We start from the raw sequence: 23,973 nt of genomic DNA, 5'->3' as shown, positions 1-23,973 counted from the left end.
CAATCACAGTGCAGGAGAATCGGCCCGACGACGGAATCGCCAATCACAGTACAGAGACTGTGCGCATGCGCACTGCTGCTCGAGAACCACCAATCATTTGGGAAAATGTACCTGTGTTTTCTCTCCCTGCCCAACCAGATTACCGAAACATCAATCGGATGGGCGGGGCCGAGCGGAATCCATCTTTACATTATCCATTAGTAAGTCTGCCTTTAAAGAAACAGGCGCCCTACACCTAGAATCATAGGATGATGCAGCACGGGAGGCCTCTCGGCCCACTGATGCTTGTACGAAAGCAGAGTGCCGCGGATGATGAAAATCTGAAATGAAAACAGAAAATGCTAGAAATGGTCAGCAGGTTTTGAAGAATCTGTTGAAGACAGAAACAGAGTTAATGTTTCAGGTCCGTGACCTCTCATGAGAACAGATGCCTGTGCCGTCTCCATGAAAGAGCTATCCAATTCCTCTCACTTCCCTGCGCTTTCTCCACAGCCCAGCAACATTTTCCCCTTTAAGTATTCATCCAATACTCTTTCAAAAGTTATTACTGAATTTGCTTCCACCATCCTTCACACAGCACATTCCGTATCATATCAACTCACTGTATAAAAATATTCTGATCATGTCACCTCTGCTTCTTCTGCCAATTATCTTAAATCTGTGTCCCCTGGTTACCTATCCTCTTGCCTTTGAAAACAATTTTTCCTTATTTACTCCATCAATGCACAAACCTATTTGTAGCACGCCTAAGGCAACATGCGTTTATATAGCACTTTTAATGTAGAACAATGCCTCAAGGTGCTGCGCAGGACTGTAATCAGACAAAATTGCATACCAAGCCAACGGAGGAGCTATTAGATAAGTAATTAAAGCTTGGTCAAAGAGGTAGGTTTTAGAAACTCAAAGGAGGAGACAGTGCTGGAGATGAGGAAAAGTCCAGAGCTTAGGCCTAGATGGCTGAAGGCAGGGCCTCAAATAGTGGGACGAAGGGAGCAATAGATGCACAAGAAGTAGAATTAGAGGAATGCAAAGTTTTCAATGGGTTGTAGGGCTACATGGGTGTGTGGCTGCACAGCAATCCAAAATGTAACACAGTACAGCATAGAGGCCGTGCACATGCTACATTCCCTTTAAGATGCACGTGTGCGCTGCCATGCAGTAATCTTAAAGGGACTGCGCAGTGCAACAAACAGGCCATGCACAACAAAGAAAAATTAGGGGGAACATTGGCTGGAGGACATTAGAGAGATAGGGAGGGTTGACGTCATGGAGGGATTTGAACACAAGGACAAGAATTATCTATTTGAGGCATTGGTAAACTGGGAGCCAATGTAGATCAGCGCTTAGGGGTGATGGGTGAAAGGGACTTGGTGCAAGTTAGGATACAAATAGCAGAGTTTTGGATGAGCTGAAGTCTACAGAGGGTTGAAGATGGAAGGCCAGCGAGGGGAGCATTGGAATAGTCAAGACTGGAGGTAATAAAGACATGGAAGAACGTTTTAGTAGCAGATGGGCTGAGGCAGGGGCATAGTAGATGGCCTTTCTAATCGAGCGTATATGCGATCGAAAACTCAGCTCAGGATCGAATATGATGCCAAGGTTGGTCCAACCTGAGACTGCGTCTAGGGATTGAGATATAATCAGTGACTTATCTAAGACTGGATGTTGGACAAGCAATCTGACAATACAGAGGCAGTGGAAGGGTTGAGAGAAGTGCTGTTTAGGTAGAGCTGTGCATTGTCAGCATACCTGTGGAACCTGACTTCATGTCCTCAGGTGAAGTTGCCAAAGGGCAGTAAGTTGATGAGAAATAGGAGGGGGGAGGGGCAAGGATAGATCCTTGGGGTACTCAAGAGGTAACATTGTGGGATCAGGAAGAGAAGTCATTGCAGGAGATTGTCTGGCTACCACTGGATAGGTAATAATGGAGCCAGCCAAGGGCAGTCCCACCCCGCTGGGCAATGTAGGAGAAGCATTGGAGAAGAATCGGTGGTCAACTGTATCAAAGGCTGTAGAGAGATCGAAAAGAATGATGAAGGATAGTTTACTATAGTCACTGTCACATAGGATGTCATTTGTGGCTTTGATTAGAGCCTTTTCAGTTCTGTGGCGGCGGGGAAACTTGATTGGAGCTGCGGGAAAGAAGCTTGAGAGGAGAGTAAAGTGAAAAAAATACTCCACAAAATAACAACATAAGGACTGATTAAAGTTACCATCACTTCTGTGGCATCACTGTGTGCTGAAATAAAACACACGAGGGAGAAAACAGAAGATCACCTCCCAGCCCAGTCCCCAGCCTGCTGATAACCCAGGAGCTTCGCAGTGAAGGACACAAGTTCATGGGGCCCTGACGTCAATGGGCAGCTACTTTCTAAAAGGGATCAGAGATTCTTCTCATACCAGCCCGAGGCCAGAGAGACAGAACCAAGGTAAGGAGAGCGCAGCCGAGTCCCAGATAACATCTCCAGCTACTCTTGTTAAAATCACTTTAATATCTGGTGTTGTTATACGACGGGCATTCACAGGATCTGCTGTGTGGTGTGAGCTGGAGAGAGGACTGCCGAATGCAGCTCCAGTTTGTGATGTTTTATACCTGTTTGAAGATTTGTTGCTCGTTTCTTTTCCGTGAGCCTGCTGATCTATTTGAAATACAGTATAAACGTCGCTGTGAAAAATAAGATTCACTAGTTATCTTTAGAATATTCCGAGAATTAGAAGAAAAGTCACATCTTTACTTCATTTACATTTCATACAAAAGATTTTTTTTTAACGAGATTTTGGACTTGTTGCACGTTGAATATAAGTTTAGCTACATGGACTGCTGTGTTTTACAATATTACAATCAATAAAACATATCATACTCTGAGTGACGTTGTGAAATGAATTGATAGATAAACTAAAAGTTCCAAATTAGGATATTGTCACTGAAACTCACAGTATCAGAACACTGAAATAAATTGATTTTAATTTTATGCTTTTATGATGCAGATAACTTTTAAAAGGTAATTCACACTTTTTAAAAGAGATGGCATTTCCATGATATGTGAAACATTACATCAATGTACACTTCCTGTCAACCTTTTCAGTAGAAATCATTCTGTCCATGTTTATAATGGAAAGTGTCTATGTAAAAAGTCACACTGTAATGACACCCTCCCACCAATGGAGGTGCTGGAATGCCACCACTGGTAGGAGGGCATACTTAGAGCAGACAAATTTATATAGGTAGTTTCTGTTATAAATGTTCACAAAGGAATTTATAATGAAAATATAAAAATTAAATCTGAATGTATGACTTCAAGATGGGGACTGATTGACAGAATTTACAGCACAGAAACAGGACCCAGCCTCTTCCCACCCCTCTTCATCTCATCCTATCAGCAAAGTTTTCTATCCCTTTCTGCCTCAGACGTTTATCTAGCTTCCGCTTAAATGCATCTATGATATTTGCCTCAACCAAACCTTGTGGTAGAGTTCCACATTCCAAACACTCTCTGGGTAAACAAGTTTCTCCTGAGTTCATTATTGGATTTATTACTGACTATCCTATATTTATGGCTCCTAGATTTGGAGTCCCCACTATTGGAAACATTTTCTCCACATATACCTTATTAAACTCTTTCATTATTTTGAAGACTTCTATCAGGTCACTCCTCAGTCTTCACTTTTCTAGAGAAGAGCCCTGGTCTGATCAGTCATTCCTGATAAGTATATCCTCTCAGCTCTGGTATTATCCTAGTGAATCTTTTCCGCACCTTCTCAAGTGCCTCTGTATTCTTGTTATAATATGGATATATATACCAAATAATATACCAAAACTGTTCACAGTACTCCAAGTGTGGTTGCATAGTATTCTAAATCTGCATGCATTGTTCCAATTTCTCCCATCTTCTAACCGCAATTCATATGAGTTCTATACTTGGTCTTGATTCCCTGTGTGCTTCTCCATGGGAGATCAACTGGTTTCAAATATAAATGTAGACTTGCCCAGTGGCTCAGCAAATACATATATTACATGGGGTGGTACTCAGCCATACAGCCCAGGAAGGGCCCAGGGCCAACAAAAATTGGTAGTTTTATCTGATTTTAGCCAGAGTGGTGGGATGGGTGTTACAACTGATAGTCTCCCTGGGCTATCCAAGGCTCCCCATCCTGTCACTATCCACTGAGCCCTGATATTAGGTGATAATCGGGTTAGGATTGTCTGTGATGTCCCCCCATGGTTAGATTACCTGGCAACACTCATTGTCTAACTTCAACATGAAGAAAGCAAACTATGAGTCTCATCAAGGAGTCAGTGCATCCAATCCCCCATCCAGAGCCCATTTGTATGGTACAAAGCCACGTGGAGAGAAGGAATGTTGGACAGGTGTAAGGGTCAGGTGTAGGACGGGATCGGTGTAGGGAACGATTGGGTGTGGGATGGGGTCAGGTGTATGATCGGATCGGGTGTAGGATGGGGTTGGGTGTAGGATGAAGTCGGGTGTTGGTTAGGGTCAGGTGTAGGATGGGGGTCTGGTGTAGGATGGGGTCTGGTGAAGGATGGGGTCGGGTGAAGGATGGAGTCAGGTGCAGGATGGGGTTGGGTAAAAGATGGGATTGGGTGCAAGATGGGGTCGGGTGTAGGATGGGGTCAGGTATAGGATGGGGTGGGGTGTAGGATGGGGTCAGGCGAAGGATGGAGTCAGGTGCAGGATGGGGTTGGGTGCAAGATGGGGTCGGGTGTAGGATGGGGTCGGGTGTAGGATGGGGGTCGGGTGTAGGATGGGGTCAGGTGAAGGATGGGGGTCGGGTGTAGGATGGGGTCGAGTGTCGGATGGGGTCGGGTATAGGATGGGGTGGGGTGTAGGATGGGGTCAAGCGAAGGATGGAGTCAGGTGCAGGATGGGGTTGGGTGCAAGATGGGGTCGGGTGTAGGATGGGGTCGGGTGTAGGGTGGGGGTCGGGTGTAGGATGGGGGTCGGGTGTAGGATGGGGTCGGGTGTAGGATGGGGTGAGGTGAAGGATGGGGGTCGGGTGTAGGATGGGGTCAGGTGTAGGATGGGGGTCGGGTGTAGAATGGGGTCGGGTGAAGGATGGGGTCAGGTGAAGGATCGGGTCAGGTGTCGATGGGGTTGGGTGAAGGATGGAGTCAGGTGCAGGATGGGGTTGGGTAAAAGATGGGGTTGGGTGCAAGATGGGATCGGATGTAGGATGGGGTCGGGTGTAGGATGGGGTCGGGTGAAGGATGGAGTCAGGTGCAGGATGGGGTCGGGTGTAGGATGGGGTCAGGTGTAGGATGGGGTCAGGTGAAGGATGGGTTCGGGTGTAGTTTAGTTTAGAGATACAGCCCTGAAACAGGCCCTTCGGCCCACCGAGTCTGTGCCGACCATCAACCACCCATTTATACTAATCCTACACTAATTCCATATACCTATCACATCCCCACCTGTCCCTATATTTCCCTACCACCTACCTATACAAGGGGCAATTTATAATGGCCAATTAACCTATCAACCAGCATGTCTTTGGCATGTGGGAGGAAACAGGAGCACCCGGAGAAAACCCACGCAGACACAGGGAGAACTTGCAAACTCCACACAGACAGTACCCGGAATCGAACCCGGGTCGCTGGAGCTGTGAGGCTGCGGTGCTAACCACTGCGCCACAGTGTTGGGTGTAGGATGGGGTTGGGTGTCGGACAGGGTCAGGTCTAGGATGGGGTCGGGCGTGGGGAATGCTGGGCGATGGAATATTTCCATCTGTATTTTGAGACATTGACTGGTCCTGGTAATTCTCTTTGTTGCAGATGTCTGGTGGAATATTCTCTCCCTTGGATAACCTGTACGATCTGGACAATGCAAACTGCCACCCACTTGTCTGCCATCTCTGCTATGAGCAGTATGAACACCCCTGCCTCCTGGACTGCTACCACACCTTCTGTGCCACCTGTCTGCGGGGCAGAGCTGCAGAAGGACGTCTCTCCTGCCCTCTCTGTGGGTAAGAAACCTGAAAATGATATAACAATTTGCAGCCAGTTCCATTTCAAATGAAACTTGCAGTTCTTCTGAAACTCAGTCTGTGAGTACTCAGTCCTGTTGGCACTGGACGACTTGCATTTATATAGCACCTTTCACAACCTCGGGCGTCACAAAGCATTTTGCAACCACTAAGTACTTTGAAGTGTAGTCACTGTCAGTTTACACACAGTAAGGTCCCACAAACAGCTATGTGATAATAACCAGATAATTTATTTGTAGTGAGGGATACATATTGGCCAAGTCGCGAGGGAGAACTCTCCTGCTCTTCTTTAAAATGGTTTGAGATCTTTTACATCAATCTAAGAGGACAGACAGGGCTTCAGTTTAACGTCACACCTGAAAGATGGTACCTCCAACACTGTAGCACTACACTGGAACATCAGCCTAAATTATGTGCTTAAGTTTCTGGAGTGGGTCTTGAATCCCAGCTCTGCTGAGACTGCTACCACTGAGCCACAGATGCTCATTTGTGACCCAATGTATCATAGAGACCAGGATGGTAACAGGCCTGATCCCCGAATCGCACCACAATGCAGCAGTGAGTGTGAAAGGGGTGGATAAAACAGGGAATAGGGGGGTGGTGCTACAGTCGATCCAGGCACCAGAAGACTAGGGAAGAGAAAAAGAAGAATTGGCCAAGTGTTCTCATCTTGATTCAGTGACCCCCAGCTGCAGGTGTGTGGCGTAGATGGGTTTGGACCCACCTGTAATTCCCCCGCTAGCAGCAAATAACCAACCGACATTCTGAGGGTAATTATAACTTAACTCACCAGGCAGGAATCCCACCGGATCAGGTGGAACACCAGTTTTACACCCTGTTTAATATTGACCAGTGGAGAGTAAAATCGAACGGGGAGTAAAACTAGTGTTACACCCGAGCCCATCAGTTTTCCACAGGGCAGGTCAGGTCAGCATCTAGGCCCACACGTGAAGCATTGAAACTGGGAATAGAGGAGGGCCTGGCTGATAAACAGCACCTTCAGGAGAGGACTGGAGATAAAGATACATCTCTCCCTTACATCCAGCTGACCCAACTGATCTCAAATGGACAGTTAAAAAAAGACTTGCATTTATATAGCATTTTTCACAGTCACCGGATGTCTCAAAGCACTTTACAGCCAATGAACTACTTTTTGAAGTGTAGTCACTATTGTATTGTAGGAAACGCAGTAGCCAATTTTCACACAGACAACTCTCACAAGCAGCAATGTGATAATGACCAAAAAAATTGTTCTGGTAATGTTGATTGAAGGATAAATATTGGCCAGGACAACTCCCTTGCTTTTCTTCAAAATAGTGCCATTGGATATTTTACATCCACACGAGCAGGCAGATGGGCCCCTTGGTTTAGCATATAATCCAAAAGACATCACCTCCAACACCATAGCACTGCACTGGAGTGTCAGCCTTGATTTTTGGACACTAATGCTCTGGAGTGGGACTTGAACCTAGAACCTTATGACGCAGAGGTGAGAGTGCTACCAACTGAGCCACAGCTGACACAATAGCTCAGCCAGTTGTCACCCACTCAATCCCCGGTAACCAAGAGAAAGCATCAATCACATTGTCAAACAGCTGCACAATAGAAGACAGGCTACTTTTAGAGGGATCGGAATGTGAGGCAAGTCAAGCTCACCAGGCCGAGATAGCACAGGCACGCAGTCTCCATGACAATAAGCAAAGGGTTTGCTAATCTAACAGGATTGTTAAATCTAGCACTGACCAATTACGGACAGCTGGACAGTTCCGTACACTACCAATTGCCCAGAACCCACCCTCAAAATCCCCTCCAAAAATAAACAGAAACAGGTTTTTGTTGTTCAGGAGCCCCGGTGTGTATCTTTTAGATAGAGACCCCATGTGACATTTACAAGGTGATCTGATCCTCTCGTTAGTTTTTAATTTTAGATTTGACATTGCAAAATCTAAACACAGAGGGATTAAAAAAAATACACTTCTGTAATTGGACCAGGGCCTGTTTATCTCAGGGATTGAAGGGGTTTTTTAATTTCCAAGCTAGTGCTGAATTCATTGTTTCCAGATGAAGATTACAATTAGACTGTTGGAAGCATCATGAAGGTCAGAGAGGCCTGAAGCTGGGCCAGTGTGCGGTGCAGGGCGTAGCTTCAGGCAGCTGGAGCCTTTGCTCATGAAATGAAATCCCCCACAGGTGACTGACTGGCTGTGCCGTTTTTAGTCGCTCCGCTGCCTCCCTCCCCAACCTGATGTACAGTTTGTCCCTGCAAGCTCCTCCAGTCACCACTGACCAGCACTCGATAGTCCGGCACTGTCCAGTATTCGGGACATTTCAGTGGTGGGAGGGGTAAGGTGGGGTTGAGGGGCAGGGTAGGGAGGAGGCCACGCGAGACGTAACCTGGCTGATTCCGTACATGGAGGATCAGAGATGAGGCTGGATGAAACAGATGACCACAGGTGAGAGCTCGCATTTCTCTCAGTGTTACATCCTTATTTGTAGATTGTTGAGTTGCTGAGGTGTGAGATGGTGTTTAACAGTGGTTTGGCAGTGAATAGGATGAGGTTTCCTCATGTCAGAGGGGAACAGTGGTCATACAGCCTGTTTTTGGACATCTTTTCTTTAACAGTTTCTTTTCCTGGCTAGCACAGTGGTAGAGGGGCCACTACAATTGGTTTCAACGTGTCAGCCGTGGTTCAGATATGAAGCTGCATTTTTCCAGTCCTGGCAACATCCTCGTAAATCTCCTCTGTACCCTCTCTAGTGCAATTACATCCTTTCTGTAATGAGGTGACCAGAACTGCACACTGTACTCATGTTGTGGCCTAACCAATGAGTTGTACAGTTCCAGCATAACCTACCTGCTCTTGTATTCTATACCTCGGCTCATAAAGGAAAGGATTCCATATGCCTTCTTAACCACCTTATTGACCTGTCCTGCTACCTTCAGGGATCTGTGGACATTCACTCCAAGGTCCCTCACTTCCTCTACACTTCTCAGTATTTTCCCATTAATCGTGTATTCCTTTGCCTTGTTTGACCTCCCCAAATGCATCACCTCACACTTCTCCAAGTTGAATTCCATTTGCCACTTTTCTGCCCATCTGATCAGACCATCAGCTATCCTCCTCGCTATCTACCACTTGGCCAATCTTTGTGTCATCCGCAAACTTCTTGATCATGCCCCCTACATTTACATCCAAATCGTTAATATATACCACAAAAAGCAGGGGACCCAGTACTGAGCCCTGCAGAACACCACTGGAAAAAAGCTCTCCAGTCGCTAAAACACCCGTCAACAATTACCCTTTGTTTCCTGCCACTGAGCCAATTTTGAATCCACTTTGCTGCATTTCCCTGGATCCGTTGGGGTTTTTTTTTAACCAGTCTGCCATGTGGAATCTTGTCAAAAGTCTTGCTTAAATCCATGGAGACACATCAACTCCACTATCCTCATCTATCTTCCTTGTTACCTCTTCAAAAATTCGATCAAGTAGGTCAAACAAGATCTTCCCTTAATAAATCCATGCTGAATATCCTTGATTAACCTGTGCCTTTCTATGTGACCGTTTATCCTGCCTCTCAGAATAGATTCCAATAATTTGCCACTACTGAGGTTAGACTGACTGGCTGATAATTATTCGGTCTATCCTTCACTCCCTTTTTAAACAGAGGTCCAACGTTAGCAGTTCTCCAATCCTCCAACACCACACCTGTATCTAATGAGGACTGGAAAAAGATGGTCAGACCCTCTGCTATTTCCTCTCTTACTTCTTTTAACAGCCTTGGGTACATTTCATTTGGACCTGGTGATTTATCAACTTTCAAGGATGCTAACCCCATTAATACATCCTCTCTCCCTATGTTTATCACATCCAATGTTTTACACTCTTCTTCCTTAACTACAATATCTGCATCATTCCCCTCTTTTGTGAAGACAGTTCTGTATAAATGCAGGCTGTGTTATAGTGAGCATGAGTCCGGGGATGACTGGAGTTGCCCTGTGTGAAGTTCAAACCCAGTTCAGTGATCTTTCACACCTCAATGTTCCCTTTTGCCTTTACCCAACCTCAATCCCTTCCCTTGTAGTTGGTTCCCACATTTCGCACAGGAATATCTTTGGTTTTCTGCACTGGGCAATGGTTCTGTTTCTATTCCAGACGTCTGTCGATTGTGAAGGGTACCAGTGGGCTCCCGAAGGTAGATCGACTGCTGAAGTTCCTGGTCGACAGCTCAGCTGACAGCGAGGAGATTGTGCAGTGTGCAAATTGTGACCTTGAGTGCAGGAAACAGGTAAAGGGGAGGGGCCGTGAAACCACTGAGAGGGCTCAAAGAGTGAGGGCAGAGTGGAATTCAGGCATTTTCTCTCCTCCTCTCGTGAAGGCACCTTTTATTTCTGGGGTTCAGTTCCACGGGCGCCAACCACATTGCCAAAGTAGCCACTTATGAGCTTAGTCAGTGAGCCTTCACTGTTCGGTTGTGGAGTGCATCATATCCAAACGTCTTTTCATCTGGATTCAGTAGAAACCAATCTAGCAGAGCTAAGGCCAGTGATAGTGCCCTAACTGCTGCCCTGCTCATTTCAGCTAACTCAATGTAGACTGGGCTCAGTTAGACACATGCAGGCTCAGTACACGGTCTGTGCTGAGTTAGCCACACTCAGTCTGGGCTAGAGGTAGAAAATTACAACTGAGATATGTTTCACTGGATCAGGAGAATAATCACCCCTGTGCTTGCTGACTTACATTAACTGCCGGTCCAGCAACACCTTGATTTTAAAATGCTCCACCTCAGCCCTCCCTATCTTTGAACTTCTTCCAGTCCTATAACCCTTCGAGATCTCTGCGCTCCTCCAATTCTGGCCTCTTGTTCATCCATCACTTGCTTTGCCCACGCTTGGCAGCTGTGCCTTCAGCCATCTAGGCTCTGAGCTCTGGAATTCCCTCTAAGGCTGTCCGCCTCTTTATCTCTCTCTCTGTCTCTCCTCTTTAAAGACACTCCCTGAAACCTATGTCTTTGACCAAGCTATTGGTCACCTTCCCTAATAGCTCCATATGTGGCTCGGTGTAAAATTCTGTTTGATAATGCTCCTTTGAAGTACCTCGGAACATTTTACTAAAGGTGCTATATAAATCCAAGTTGTTTAAGTGAAGCAAAAATGTTTGTCCAGGTTTTAGCTCCCGACCATTACCCAGTGCCCAGTGACCCCGTGCACAGGTTGGACTGAGGGCAGAATTGGGCTTGGGGATGAGATGCCCGCCCCTGTACCCTTGCTGGTTGAACAGTCTGCAGGCATCCAATACCTCAACTCAGCTTACAGAAAAGTGCCCCACCCAACCACCAACTAGGAGTCAGCACCTGCACTGGAGGTGGTGGGGCCAGGGGGGCACTGGCCAAGATAATATATTTTACAATATATATATTTTGAGTATTCAGCTTCTTTAAGTGTCTTATTTTATTGCTTTGTCCCCTTGCAGGACGCAGACGCCATGTTTTACTGCAACACGTGCAACCAGCCACTCTGTAGCTCCTGCCGTGATGACACACACACAGCAAAAATGTTCGCCCGGCACGAGATTGTAACTCTCGCCAAACGTACCAAGGAGCTTCATAAGAAATGCCGTAAGGATCTGCAGTCCCAGTCTCAGAAAGCTGCAAACTCATTGATAATCTTTCCCTGACGATGAAATCAAAAGGGGGCGGGGGTGGGTACGGTGGTGTAGTGGTTGTGTTACTGGACTAGTAATCCACATGTCATGGGCTAATAATCCAGAGAATGTGAATTCACAACTAGTTTAAATTCAGTTTGAAAAAATAATTGAAAATAACAAACTAATGTTGGATTATTGTATAAATCTGCCTGGTTCACTAATGTCAACATTCAGTTGGGTGGGACTGTACTGGCCTGGTTCCATTCTTATGTATCTAATCATGGCCAGAGATTCGCCATCAATGGCTTCTCTTCCCATTCCCGCACAGTTACCTCTGTTGTCCTCCAAGGATCTGTCCTTGGCCTCCTCCTATTTCTCATCTACATGCTGCCCTTTGGGGACATCATCCGCAAACACGACGTCAGTTTTCATATGTACGCTGATGACATATAGCTCTACCTCACCACCACCTCTCTGGCTACAACTAGATAGATAAGAATGGAACCAAGCGAATGCAGTCTCACCTAGCTGGATGAAGGTGGAGAGGCACTGGATGAGGATGGTGTGCTCAACCGTGTCAAAGACTGCAGATAGGTCAAGATGGATGGTTTTCACAGTCACATTGGATACCATTTGTTACCTTGATTCGAACCATTTCGGTACTGTAGCAGAGGCAGAAAACTGGAGAGATTCAAACGGAGTTCTGAGAAAGATGGGCATGAATTTGGGAGACAACAGCACAGTCATGAAGTTTGGAGAGGAAAGGGAGGTTAAAGATGGAGTGGTAGTTTGCAAGAACAAAGGGGTCAAAATCATGAGGGGTTTTGATGTCGTAATTAAGACAAAACTGTTTCTATTGGCAGGAGGGTCGGCAACCCGAGGGCACAGATTTAAAATGGAGTCATAGAGTTATACAGCACAGAAACAAGCCCTTCGACCCATCGTGTCTGTGCCGGCCATCAAGCACCCAACTATTCTAATCCCATATTCCTGCACTTGGCCCATAGCCTTGTATGCTATGGCATTTCAAGTACTCATCTAAATACTTTTTAAATGTTGTGAGGGTTCCTGCCTCCACCACCTCTTCAGGCAGTGCGTTCCAGATTCCAACCATCCTCTGGGTGAAAACATTTTTCCTCAAAACCCCCCTAAACCTCCTGCCCCTTACCCTAAATCTATGCCCCCTGGTTCTTGACCCCTCCACTAAGAGAAAAAATTTCTTCCTATCTATCCTATCAATGCCCCTCATAATCTTGTACACCTCAGTCATGTCCCATCTCCGCCTTCTCTGCTCCAAGGAAAACAACCCTAAACTTTTCAGTCTCTCTTCATAGCTGAAATGCTCCAGCCGAGGCAACATCCTGGTGAATCTCCTCTGCACCCTCTCCATTGCAATCACATCCTTCCTATAGTGTGGTGACCAGAACTGTACGCAGTACTCCAGCTGTGACCTAACTAGCGTTTTATACAGCTCCATCATAACCTCCTTGCTCTTATATTCTATGCCTCAGCTAATAAAGGCAAGTATTCCATGAATTCTTTCTTTTCTTTTCTTTCTTTTGTGCCTCCTTATCTCGAGAGACAATGGATACGCGCCTGGAGGTGGTCAGTGGTTTGTGAAGCAGCGCCTGGAGTGGCTACAAAGGCCAATTCTAGAGTGACAGGCCTCTTCCACAGGTGCTGCAGAGAAATTTGTTTGTTGGGGCTGTTGCACAGTTGGCTCTCCCATTGCGCCTCTGTCTTTTTTCCTGCCAACTACTAAGTCTCTTCGACTCGCCACATTTTAGCCCTGTCTTTATGGCTGCCCGCCAGCTCTGGCGAACGCTGGCAACTGACTCCCACGACTTGTGATCAATGTCACAGGATTTCATGTCGTGTTTGCAGACGTCTTTAAAGCGGAGACGTGGACAGCCGGTGGGTCTGATACCAGTGGCGAGCTCGCTGTACAATGTGTCTTTGGGGATCCTGCCATCTTCCATGCGGCTCACATGGCCAAGCCATCTCAATCACCGCTGACTCAGTAGTGTGTACAAGCTGTGGATGTTGGCCGCCTCGAGGACTTCTGTGTTGGAGATACGGTCCTGCCACCTGATGCCAAGTATTCTCCGGAGGCAGCAAAGATGGAATGAATTGAGACGTCGCTCCTGGCTGGCATACGTTGTCCAGGCCTCGCTGCCATAGAGCAAGGTACTGAGGACACAGGCCTGATACACTCGGACTTTTGTGTTCCGTGTCAGTGCGCCATTTTCCCACACTCTCTTGGCCAGTCTGGACATAGCAGTGGAAGCCTTACCCATGCGCTTGTTGATTTCTGCATCTAGAGACAGGTTACTGGTGATAGTTGAGCCTAGGTAGGTGAACTCTTGAACCACTTCCAGAGCGTGGTCGCCAATATTGATGGATGGAGCATTTCTGACGTCCTGCCCCATGATGTTCATTTTCTTGAGGCTGATGGTTAGGCCAAATTCATTGCAGGCAGCCGCAAACCTGTCAATGAGACTCTGCAGGCACTCTTCAGTGTGAGATGTTAAAGCAGCATCGTCAGCAAAGAGGAGTTCCCTGATGAGGACTTTCCGTACTTTGGACTTCGCTCTTAGACGGGCAAGGTTGAACAACCTGCCCCCTGATCTTGTGTGGAGGAAAATTCCTTCTTCAGAGGACTTGAACGCATGTGAAAGCAGCAGGGAGAAGAAAATCCCAAAAAGTGTGGGTGCGAGAACACAGCCCTGTTTCACGCCACTCAGGATAGGAAAGGGCTCTGATGCCGAGCCACCATGTTGAATTGTGTCTTTCATATTGTCATGGAATGAGGTGATGATACTTAGTAGCTTTGGTGGACATCCGATCTTTTCTAGTAGTCTGAAGAGACCACATCTGCTGACGAGGTCAAAGGCTTTGGTGAGATTAATGAAAGCAATGTAGAGGGGCATCTGTTGTTCACGGCATTTCTCCTGTATCTGACGAAGGGAGAACAGCATGTCAACGGTTGATCTCTCTGCACAAAAGCCACACTGTGCCTCAGGGTAGACGCGCTCGGCCAGCTTCTGGAGCCTGTTCAGCGCGACTCGAGCAAAGACTTTCCCCACTATGCTGAGCAGGGAGATTCCACAGTAGTTGTTGCAGTCACCGCGGTCACCTTTGTTTTTATAGAGGGTGATGATATTGGCATCGCGCATGTCCTGGGGTACTGTTCCCTCGTCCCAGCACAGGCAAAGCAGTTCATGTAGTGCTGAGAGTATAGCAGGCTTGGCACTCTTGATTATTTCAGGGGTAATGCTGTCCTTCCCAGGGGCTTTTCCGCTGGCTAGAGAATCAATGGCATCACTGAGTTCCGATTTGGTTGGCTGTATGTCCAGCTCATCCGTGACTGGTAGAGGCTGGGCTGCATTGAGGGCAGTCTCAGTAACAGCATTCTCCCTGGAGTACAGTTCTAGGTAGTGCTCAACCCAGCGGTCCATTTGTTTGCGTTGGTCAGTGATTATGTCCCCTGATTTAGATTTGAGGGGGGCGATCTTCTTGATGGTTGGCCCAAGAGCTCTCTTCATGCCACCATACATTCCTCTGATGTTTCCGGTGTCTGAGGCCAGCTGAATATGACTGCATAGGTGTTGCCAGTAGTCGTTTGTGCAGCGCCTGGCTGTTCTTTGTGCAGTGCTTCTGGCTGCTTTAAGTGCTGCGGATGTTAAATCACTGGGGGCTTTCTTGTAGTTCAACAGTGCAATGCGCTTAGCGGCTATGACAGGTTCCAGCTCTTCATTATGAGATTGAAACCAGTCTGCATTTCTCTTCGCACTTTTGCCTTTATTTAAACCACTGCAAAAAAAAACCCATAGCGAATGTAATCACCTCTAAGTCTGCCAAAAGATGCTTCACCTCCCGAAGGATGTGGATGAGCTTTCCGGACATCGACGGGGGGCACTGAGGAAATGGCTTATTACCTGCACCCGCTTTCCCCCCCCTCCACCCCCCTTTCCCCCCCCCCCGTCCCCTTCCCTGCTCCACCCTCAGCTCACCCCCCCACCCCCTTACAGCCCCCTTCCCAGCTCCCCCTCGCACCCCCTCCCTCTACCCCTCCCCCTCACATCCCCTCCTCCCACCGGGACCATCCTACACCTGTGTAGGGGCCCCAACAACCCCACTGCCTTGTGAGCGTCTCGGGAGAGACCAAGGCTAAGGGAGTAAACCCCAACAGATAATCCGGAGCGGAACCCCGTAGGCAGTCATGTGTCACCTTTGATATGTTTCCGGCAGTTCCTGCAGCCATACTGGTGCCAAACGTCGTGCCCTGCACTCCTTTGGACCCCACCAGAAAGGCCGAGAGGTGGGTGTTGACGACTGGGCAACTCTCAACCTCCATAAACTTGCCCAGGCATGCGCCATGGAGAGGTCACTCCATAGTTGCCTCACAGCGACTGACACAACATGGAAGGCAGCAGTTACGAGTTATAAGTCCAGATAAATTGGCATAGAAACTGGGCGCCACGGGTTGCCTTGTCGGTGGGAGAGGTCATTGCACCTCACTGGACAGCTACCGCCCGCCTCAAACCGGGCAGCCCCCGGTCAATAAGGTTCTGTCCCGCCACAGTCTACCTGCTTCAATGGGTGCTTGGAGCTCAGGGTCATTGCCCGAAAGGTGGACTGAAACACCGCACCAAACAACACGAAAAAAGGAAAGAAGGTACCAGCCCTTCGCTTTGCAAGCTGGAACGTCAGAACTATGTGTCCTGGCCTGTCGGAAGACCTTACACAAATCAACGATTCTCGGAAGACCGCCATCATTAACAACGAGCTCAGTAGACTCAATGTAGACATTGCAGCACTTCAGGAGACTCGCCTCCCCGCGAGTGGATCTCTAGCAGAGCAAGACTACACCTTCTGGCATGGCAGGAATCCTGAAGAACCAAGACAGCATGGAGTGGGCTTCGCCATCAGAAACTCCTTGCTCAGCATGATAGAGCCTCCCTCAAATGGCTCGGAACGCATACTGTCCATCCGACTGCTCACCACCTCTGGTCCAGTACACCTACTCAGCATCTATGCTCCAACACTCTGCTCCCCACCCGAAGCTAAAGACCAGTTCTACGAGCAACTCCATAACATCATTAGCAGCATCCCCAACACCGAACACCTATTCCTGCTGGGGGACTTTAATGCCAGGGTTGGGGCCGACCATGACTCATGGCCCTCCTGCCTTGGGCGCTATGGCGTTGGAAGGATGAATGAGAACGGGCAGAGACTGCTTGAGTTGTGTACCTATCATAACCTCTGCATCACCAACTCGTTCTTTCACACTAAACCCTGGTTTCATGGAGGCACCCAAGATCACGTCGTTGGCACCAGCTAGACCTCATTGTCACAAGGCGAGCCGCCTTAAACAGTGTTCAAATCACACGCAGCTTCCACAGTGCGGACTGCGACACCGACCACTCCCTGGTGTGCAGCAAGGTTAGACTCAGACCAAAGAAGTTGCATCATTCCAAGCAGAAGGGCCACCCGCGCATCAACACGAGCAGAATTTCTCACCCACAGCTGTTACAAAAATTTCTAAATTTACTTGTAACAGCCCTTCAAAACACTCCCACAGGGGATGCTGAGACCAAGTGGGCCCACATCAGAGACGCCATCTATGAGTCAGCTTTGACCACCTACGGCAAAAGTGCGAAGAGATTCCATGAATAATTGTCAAAAAAGAACCAGAGAGAAGATGAATTTTTGTTTGCTCAGTAAGTTGTAATGATCTGGAATGCACAGTCTGACAGGATAGTGGAATCAGATCTCAGTGGTACCTTTCAAAAGGGAATTGCATAAATACTTGAAGCGGAAAAAATATGCAAAGCTAAGGGGAAAGGGCAGGGGGAGTGAGCCTAATTGGATAGTTCTTTTAAAGAGTTGGCACAGGGACAATGGGCTGAATGGCCTCCTTCTATGATGTAAGATTCTGCAAGCTTTACTCAGTGGTTGTTAATCAGCCCCATCCACTGTCCTCTTCCTCTGGTTCTGATAGAGGCCTCCTGTTCCCCCATCTCATTGAAGTAGAAGCTCAACCACTTCTGCTATGGTCCTTCCATGCTGCTAACGGCCAACAAATGGCACCAGTAAGTACATTTTGATGGACAAAATCAATATTATTTTGGACAGTAAGGGAACTAAAGAATATGGGGATAGGGCAGGGAAGTGGAGTTGAGGTAGAAGATTAGCCACTATCATATTGAGCAGCGGAGCAGGTTTGAGGAGTTGTACGGCCTAGTCCTGCTCCTATTTCTTATGTTCTTAGGTCTCAATCTTTGTCTCCGCAGCTCTTCATGAGGAGCCCTACATCATGTTCTCCACAGAGAAGAAGTCCATGCTCTGCATCAACTGCTTTCGGGACATGCAAGTGTGAGTCAGGCACTCGTGGGCCAGGGCCCAACATATTACACAGAATCACACAGAATTTGCAGCACAGAAACAGGCCATTCAACACAACACAAATAACCAACTTGATCCTTCTACTGGTTGCTGAAGCAGGACGAGCAATATCTCCCTGCCAGTGAGTTGCTCAGCCTCACTGACCAGGAAGGCCCAGGTTCAGTTCATACTCTGATCTGAGACAAGGTGATGCTAGAAGAGGCTGCAGTTTTCCTCAAGACTCCTGGTCTAGGGAGGGGAATATCAGCCAGCTTTCTTCAGCAGGGATAGCAATCTGGAGCAAGAACCCAGGTTGATTTTCTCTGATCTGACCAACTAGAGTCCACAGCTACCTCACATTGGCTGAGATTAGCAAACTCAGTGTATGCCTGGAATCATACCCGGCGACTTTCCGTTGTGTACTGATTGCTCAGTCCTGCACTTAGCGGAGTGTTTTCCCACTGAGGTAATGGGGGACAAAAACAAAATGCTGTGGATGCTGGAAATCTGAAATAAAAACAGAAACTGCTGGGAAACACTCAACAGGCTAGGCAGCATCTGCAGAGAGAGAAATAGAGTTAACGTTTCAGGTTTGTGACAATGGAGGAGGTGTGGATATTTTTTTGAAGTAAATTTACACTAAGGGTGTTCTTGCTGCCTCCCTTGAGTGTTCCAATCTGACAGTAACTATTTGTCTCATGCTCAGTGAAAGTCGAGCCCACTGTATCGATATTGAGACTGCGTATATGCAAGGCTGCGAGAAACTGGACCAGGCTGTGATGGTATGTGGACTGCAGACTTCATTCTGTGGGAGTGAGAGAGGTGTCACTAAAGTTGCCAACCCTCTAGGATTGCCTGGAGTCTCCTGGAATTAACGGCTAATCTCCTGAACATTGCTGCTGCAAGCAACAGTGGAAGAAAAATTATAAATTATTTTTAAAATTGGAGATGGTGGGAGGGGAAAGTTGTTTGACTGACAGTCAAGAATCGACCAATCGGGTAATAAAGAGTCCATTCACTTTCCTATTGGTCTAGGAAGGCATGGCACTGCGATGATAGACATGTTGGATGACCAATGGTGTGAGAGTGGGGCTGGGTCATTGGCAGCAGGAGGTCATGTTATGAAGGAATACATCCAACCAGAGTTGGCAACCCTAGGTATAAACCTCAAAAGGAAGTTAGTAAATAACAGCATCAACTACAGCAAGAATTAAACTTAGCGGCTTCATGATACAATGCTGTGGATGCTCGGCCTGTGGCAGGTCCCCTTCGTGGGACTGAGGCAGTGACAGGACTCAGGGCCGTATTTCCATCTCCTTCTGCCTAATGCTTCCTTTCCTTGGTAACACACGTTAAGGCATTTATTTAATGGTTTCTTACTGGCCCTATCCCCGGAGGAGGGCAGCAGTTTGCAGATTATGAGGGGATCCTTAAATGTTAATTTAAAGAGTGAAAAATATCAGGCATGAAACCTCACACTGCTGTAAATTTCAACACCATTTTACTGCTAATTAAGTTGGATCCTCGCTTTAAGAATGTGTTCCGACAGTGAAAAATAATTTCTCATGGCCATCCCTTTATAAGAATATAGGCAGATAGTAATTGCTTCTCTTTTACACATCAACCTCTGTACAAATTATAACCTGCTTCTCCTTTTATTCCTTCCCCTCCTTTTCTTTTCTTGCTGGGTTAATGTTGTACCTTAGGCCCTGGCCACTCCCCAGTATTTTACAGCTAATGAAGTATGTTTGAAGTGTAGTTACTGTTGTAATATAGAAAACGCGGCAGACAATTTGAGGACTGCAAGATCCCACAAACTGCAGTGTGATAATGACCAGATCATCTGTTATGTTGGTTGAAGGATAAATATTAGCCAGAACTCCCCCACTACTGCACTAGGAGTGTCAGCCTAGATTTTTAGGCTGAAGTCTCTGGAGCAGAACCTAAACCCACAACCTTCTGACTCAGAGGCAAGTATGCTACCCACTGAACCAAGACTGACACCAAATCTAATGAAATGAAAAAAATGGACAGTAATGTATAGAAAGAGATGCTTTAGTTTGGGGGCAAGGGAGATGCTCTCTTTTAGAGATCCAACCAGGTAATGAATCCTCAGGTCCTCTTGGTGAATTCTGTTCACTAGGCAGTGAAGGAGCTTCAGACGTTCACACGAGAGGCCATCATCCTCCTGAAGGCCATGATCAATGAGGTGAGAGTCAATGTCAATGAAGAGGAGTCGGCCATCAGCTCACTGTTCAACATTATGCAGGTAATACACAACATCAAATTAAATAAATAAGAGGGGTGAGTGTGAGGAACCAATGACAGGGAGGGCAGGGTCATAGAGTGATACAGCACTGAAACAGGCCCTTCAGCCCACCAAGTCTGTGCCAACCAACAACCACCCATTTATACTAATCCTACATTAATCCCATATTCCCTACCACATCCCCACAATTTTCCTACCACCACTCGGGGCAATTTACTTATCAACCTGCAGGTCTTTGGCTGTGGGAGGAAACCAGAGCACTCGGTGAAAACCCACGCAGTCACAGGGAGAACTTGCAAACTCCGCACAGGCAGTACCCAGAACTGAACCCAGGTAGCTGGAGCTATGAGGCTGCGGTGCTAACCACTGCGCCACTGTGCCGCCCTGGGATACTTTTACATTTGGATGGATCTTTTGTCACCTGCTGCTAAAACCGTTACCCATGATTGTTATCCCGAGACGTGACCATTCCAATGCTCTCCTGGCCAGTATCCAACTTCCATTCTCTGTAAACCTGTGCTCATCCAAAACTCTGCTGCAAGTATCCTAACTCACACCAAATCTCATTCACCATTCACCCTTGTGGTCCCTACACATTGGTTCCCAGTCTAGCAATGCCTCAATTTTAAAACTCTCATCCTTGTGTTCAAATCATTCCACGGCCTCCTCCTTCCCTATCTCTGTAATCTCCTCCAGCCGTACAACCCTCCAAGTTCTCTGGCCTCTTGCACATCCCCAATTTTTATTGGTTCACCATTGGCGCCCAGGCCTTCAGCAGCCTCTCTCTCCTCTTTTAAGTCACTACTTAAAACCTTCCTTTTTAACCAAGCTTTAGGTCACCTGTCCTAATATCTCCTTATGTGGCTCAGTATCACTTTTCACCTTGGGACATTTTACTTCATTAAGGTGCTATATAATTGCAAATTGTTGTTTTCACAACTGGTTTCTTTAAACCCTGGGTAGCTTGAAGTCAGCATATTTGTCCTACCCCTCTCCACGGGTCCCGGACAGGTCCCTCACCTTGAGCCGAGATACCATTCCCTGCCTGAGAGGAACACCAGTGTACACATGACTGGGTAACCTGCTCCCAACCTGCTGGTAGCATCCATTAGTAACCTGCACCTGGGAGGGGAAGGAGCAGGGAGGCCTAGCAATGACCCTCTCTCCCAACATACCATCCCCAGCTCCTCCATCAGTTAATTCAAAAGAAAATTAGATAGATTTCTTTCAAAAAATAATATTTTGGGATACAATGTATGAGTAACTTGAGACATGACTTGAGGAACAAGTGACTTTCGGCCGATGATTCCCAAAGCTTTCCACCACTGGGAGTTTTCCTCACACTATATCTGGATCTGTTGTAGACTAAGTGATAGAGATTGATTGCTATGCTTCGTCAATAACTCTATAATCATTCTATCATGTGACAACCAGGATGGTTAAAGGCAAATTAGGTGGTCTATTTTGATCCAGCAATTCCTATCTTCCTAAGGGGAAGCAGCAGGTACTCCTCATCGCTCAGCTGTCATTGCAGTCACAGTGGGATAAATTGGGAGGTGGATTTGTTTCCCAGCACTCGGTGAGGCAGTGCCTAAATACAGAGATACACTACAGATCCAAACCATCATTGCTTCACAGACATACAGTCTGCCTCTCATGCTGCTGGATTAGAGGAACAACTGGTTATACAGACACACATAAAGAAATAGAAGCTCAGCAGTAAGAGGTAATACATTTGGCGTCAGTGCCGCTGGCCTAAGGAAGGGATAAATCATCCTGTGGCCCCTGATGGAAATGGCAAGGGCTGGATGTCGGATTTCACAGTACCATTGCTGTGTCATGTCCACACAACTGTACTGGGTGCAAGTGGAGTTACATGCCAGCTTTATTAACACCAGAAGGTGGAGAAGGTTAAATTTAATTTGCTCAAGAGAGATTACATAAGTAACTGGAGTGATTAATGGTAACATCACACAGCTGTGGCAGGAAGTGATATCCCTGGGATCTTTGGCCCATTCTAAACTTGACTGTTTATTTAAAACAAGAGCATCTGTGAAAAATGACCAGACTTCGAGTTACTAACTTCCACAGCCTGACTAATACAGAAGTAAAATACTATGGGTGCTGGGAATCTGAAATAAAAACAGAAAGTGCTGGAAATAACTCAGCAGGTCTGGCAGCATTTGTGGAGAGCAAAACAGAGTTAACATTTCAGGTTGATGAAAAGGTCATACAAGCCAAAGTAATGCAACATGTCTTCATAACTTCCATGCGTAACATTCTGTTGAATCTGCACTGCACCCCCTTCAAGCTCAATATATCCCGTCTGAGGTGCGGTGCCCAGATCTGACCGGAGTAAAGACTCTCCCACTAACAGCCAGACACACAGTCACCTGGCAGGATGCTGGAAGGAGGTCACTCACTCGTCTGGGGACTGGGGCATGAGATGAAAGCAAAAGCGGGATAATAACCTTTGGCACAAAAATATTCTCCTGCAAAATGCTGCTTCTGTTTCATCAAATGTAATGTTCGTTCAGGATAAGATGGCAAGAAGCAAAGGACTAATTGGCTGCCTGGTGTAAACAGCCATTCAGCAAACCACCAGCTCAGGTTTGATCCAGGCAGTTAATTTTCCACTGTAAACCACACTCCAGAAAAAGAGTGCAATCGTTCATTGGATCCTTGGCTCACTGGGTGGTGCAATTCTGACAGAGGCCTTTGTGAAACTGGCAACTCTGAGTACGTACTTGGATTGGTGTAAGAGTGCATGAGTGAATGACTGTGAGTGTGCATTTGTGAGTGTGTGTGCAAGAGATCCTATATGGTGAGTGAGGTAAGGTGCTTACATGTTGAAGACCTAACAGTGTTCTTTCATATTTCTAGGAAAAATTAGCCGAGAGGAAGAAAATACTGCTGAAAACGGCTCAGAAGTAAGTGTGGCCTTGTCAGCTGACTGTACTTTCAGGAGGCAGCAGTGTGGAACGGCAGGAAAGGAATAACACAATATTGCTGGGGTACTCTGTAATGGCTCACTGGGTGAGGGCAGTGAATAGCTGATTCGTACAGACCTCGTTTCAGAGTGAATCATATCCCTGCAGCTGGTTCTTTTTCCAATTATTTTGCATCTGTGTCATCTGGTTACCGACCCTTCTGCCAGTGGAAATAACTTATCCTTATTTACTCTGTCAAAACCCTTCATAATTTTGAACACCTGTATTAAATTTCACCTTAACCTTCCCTGCTCAGAGGAGAACAATCCCAGGCTACTCTAGTAAATCTACACAACTCTCTAAGGCCTGGGTTATAGGAGGAGAAAAATAAATCAGATAGAGTTCCTGCTTCTGGGTAATCTACTCAGTGCCAAGCTGAGATGCTGCTGTCAGTGTTGACGTATATTGTTGCTGAATATTTGTAATGGAATACTGGAGTGCCCCCTGATGGCAATCAGCATACTATAGGAACTACCCCTCTTATATTGCACTGAGTCTACAGCACAGAAATAGGCCATTTGGCCCAACAGATGGTGTTTATGCTCCATAGGAATCTCCTTTTTTCTTTATTCATTCATGTGATGTGGGTATCGCTGGTAAGGCCGTAATTGCCCTTGAGAAAGTTGTGGTGAGCCGCTTTCTTGAACCGCTGCAGTTCATCTGGTGCGGGTACTCTCACAGT

At 46.9% G+C, this 23,973-nt stretch overlaps 1 protein-coding gene across 2 annotated transcripts in view; it reads left to right on the top strand.

The window, feature by feature from the left end:
- The first annotated feature begins 225 nt into the window (after positions 1 to 225).
- The window catches only part of rnf207b (ring finger protein 207b), a 47,185-nt gene continuing 23,437 nt past the window's right edge, over positions 226 to 23,973 (top strand). Inside the window, exons 1-8 of one of the 2 annotated variants that reach the window (XM_068017201.1) lie at positions 226 to 403; positions 5,789 to 5,979; positions 10,155 to 10,287; positions 11,472 to 11,616; positions 17,942 to 18,023; positions 18,739 to 18,814; positions 20,176 to 20,301; positions 23,185 to 23,231. In XM_068017201.1, the coding sequence (XP_067873302.1) occupies positions 326 to 403; positions 5,789 to 5,979; positions 10,155 to 10,287; positions 11,472 to 11,616; positions 17,942 to 18,023; positions 18,739 to 18,814; positions 20,176 to 20,301; positions 23,185 to 23,231 (878 nt within the window). In that variant the 5' untranslated portion in view covers positions 226 to 325. Of the gene's footprint in view, positions 404 to 2,359; positions 2,430 to 5,788; positions 5,980 to 10,154; positions 10,288 to 11,471; positions 11,617 to 17,941; positions 18,024 to 18,738; positions 18,815 to 20,175; positions 20,302 to 23,184; positions 23,232 to 23,973 lie in introns of those variants that run through there. The other variant, XM_068017202.1, reaches the window with a different exon arrangement.

The sequence above is a fragment of the Heterodontus francisci genome, chromosome 37 (assembly GCF_036365525.1).
Source record: "Heterodontus francisci isolate sHetFra1 chromosome 37, sHetFra1.hap1, whole genome shotgun sequence".
In the NCBI taxonomy this organism is placed as follows: Eukaryota; Metazoa; Chordata; class Chondrichthyes; order Heterodontiformes; family Heterodontidae; genus Heterodontus; species Heterodontus francisci.
Note: the sequence above shows the minus strand (reverse complement) of the source record. Positions and strands in the feature narration are given on the sequence as shown.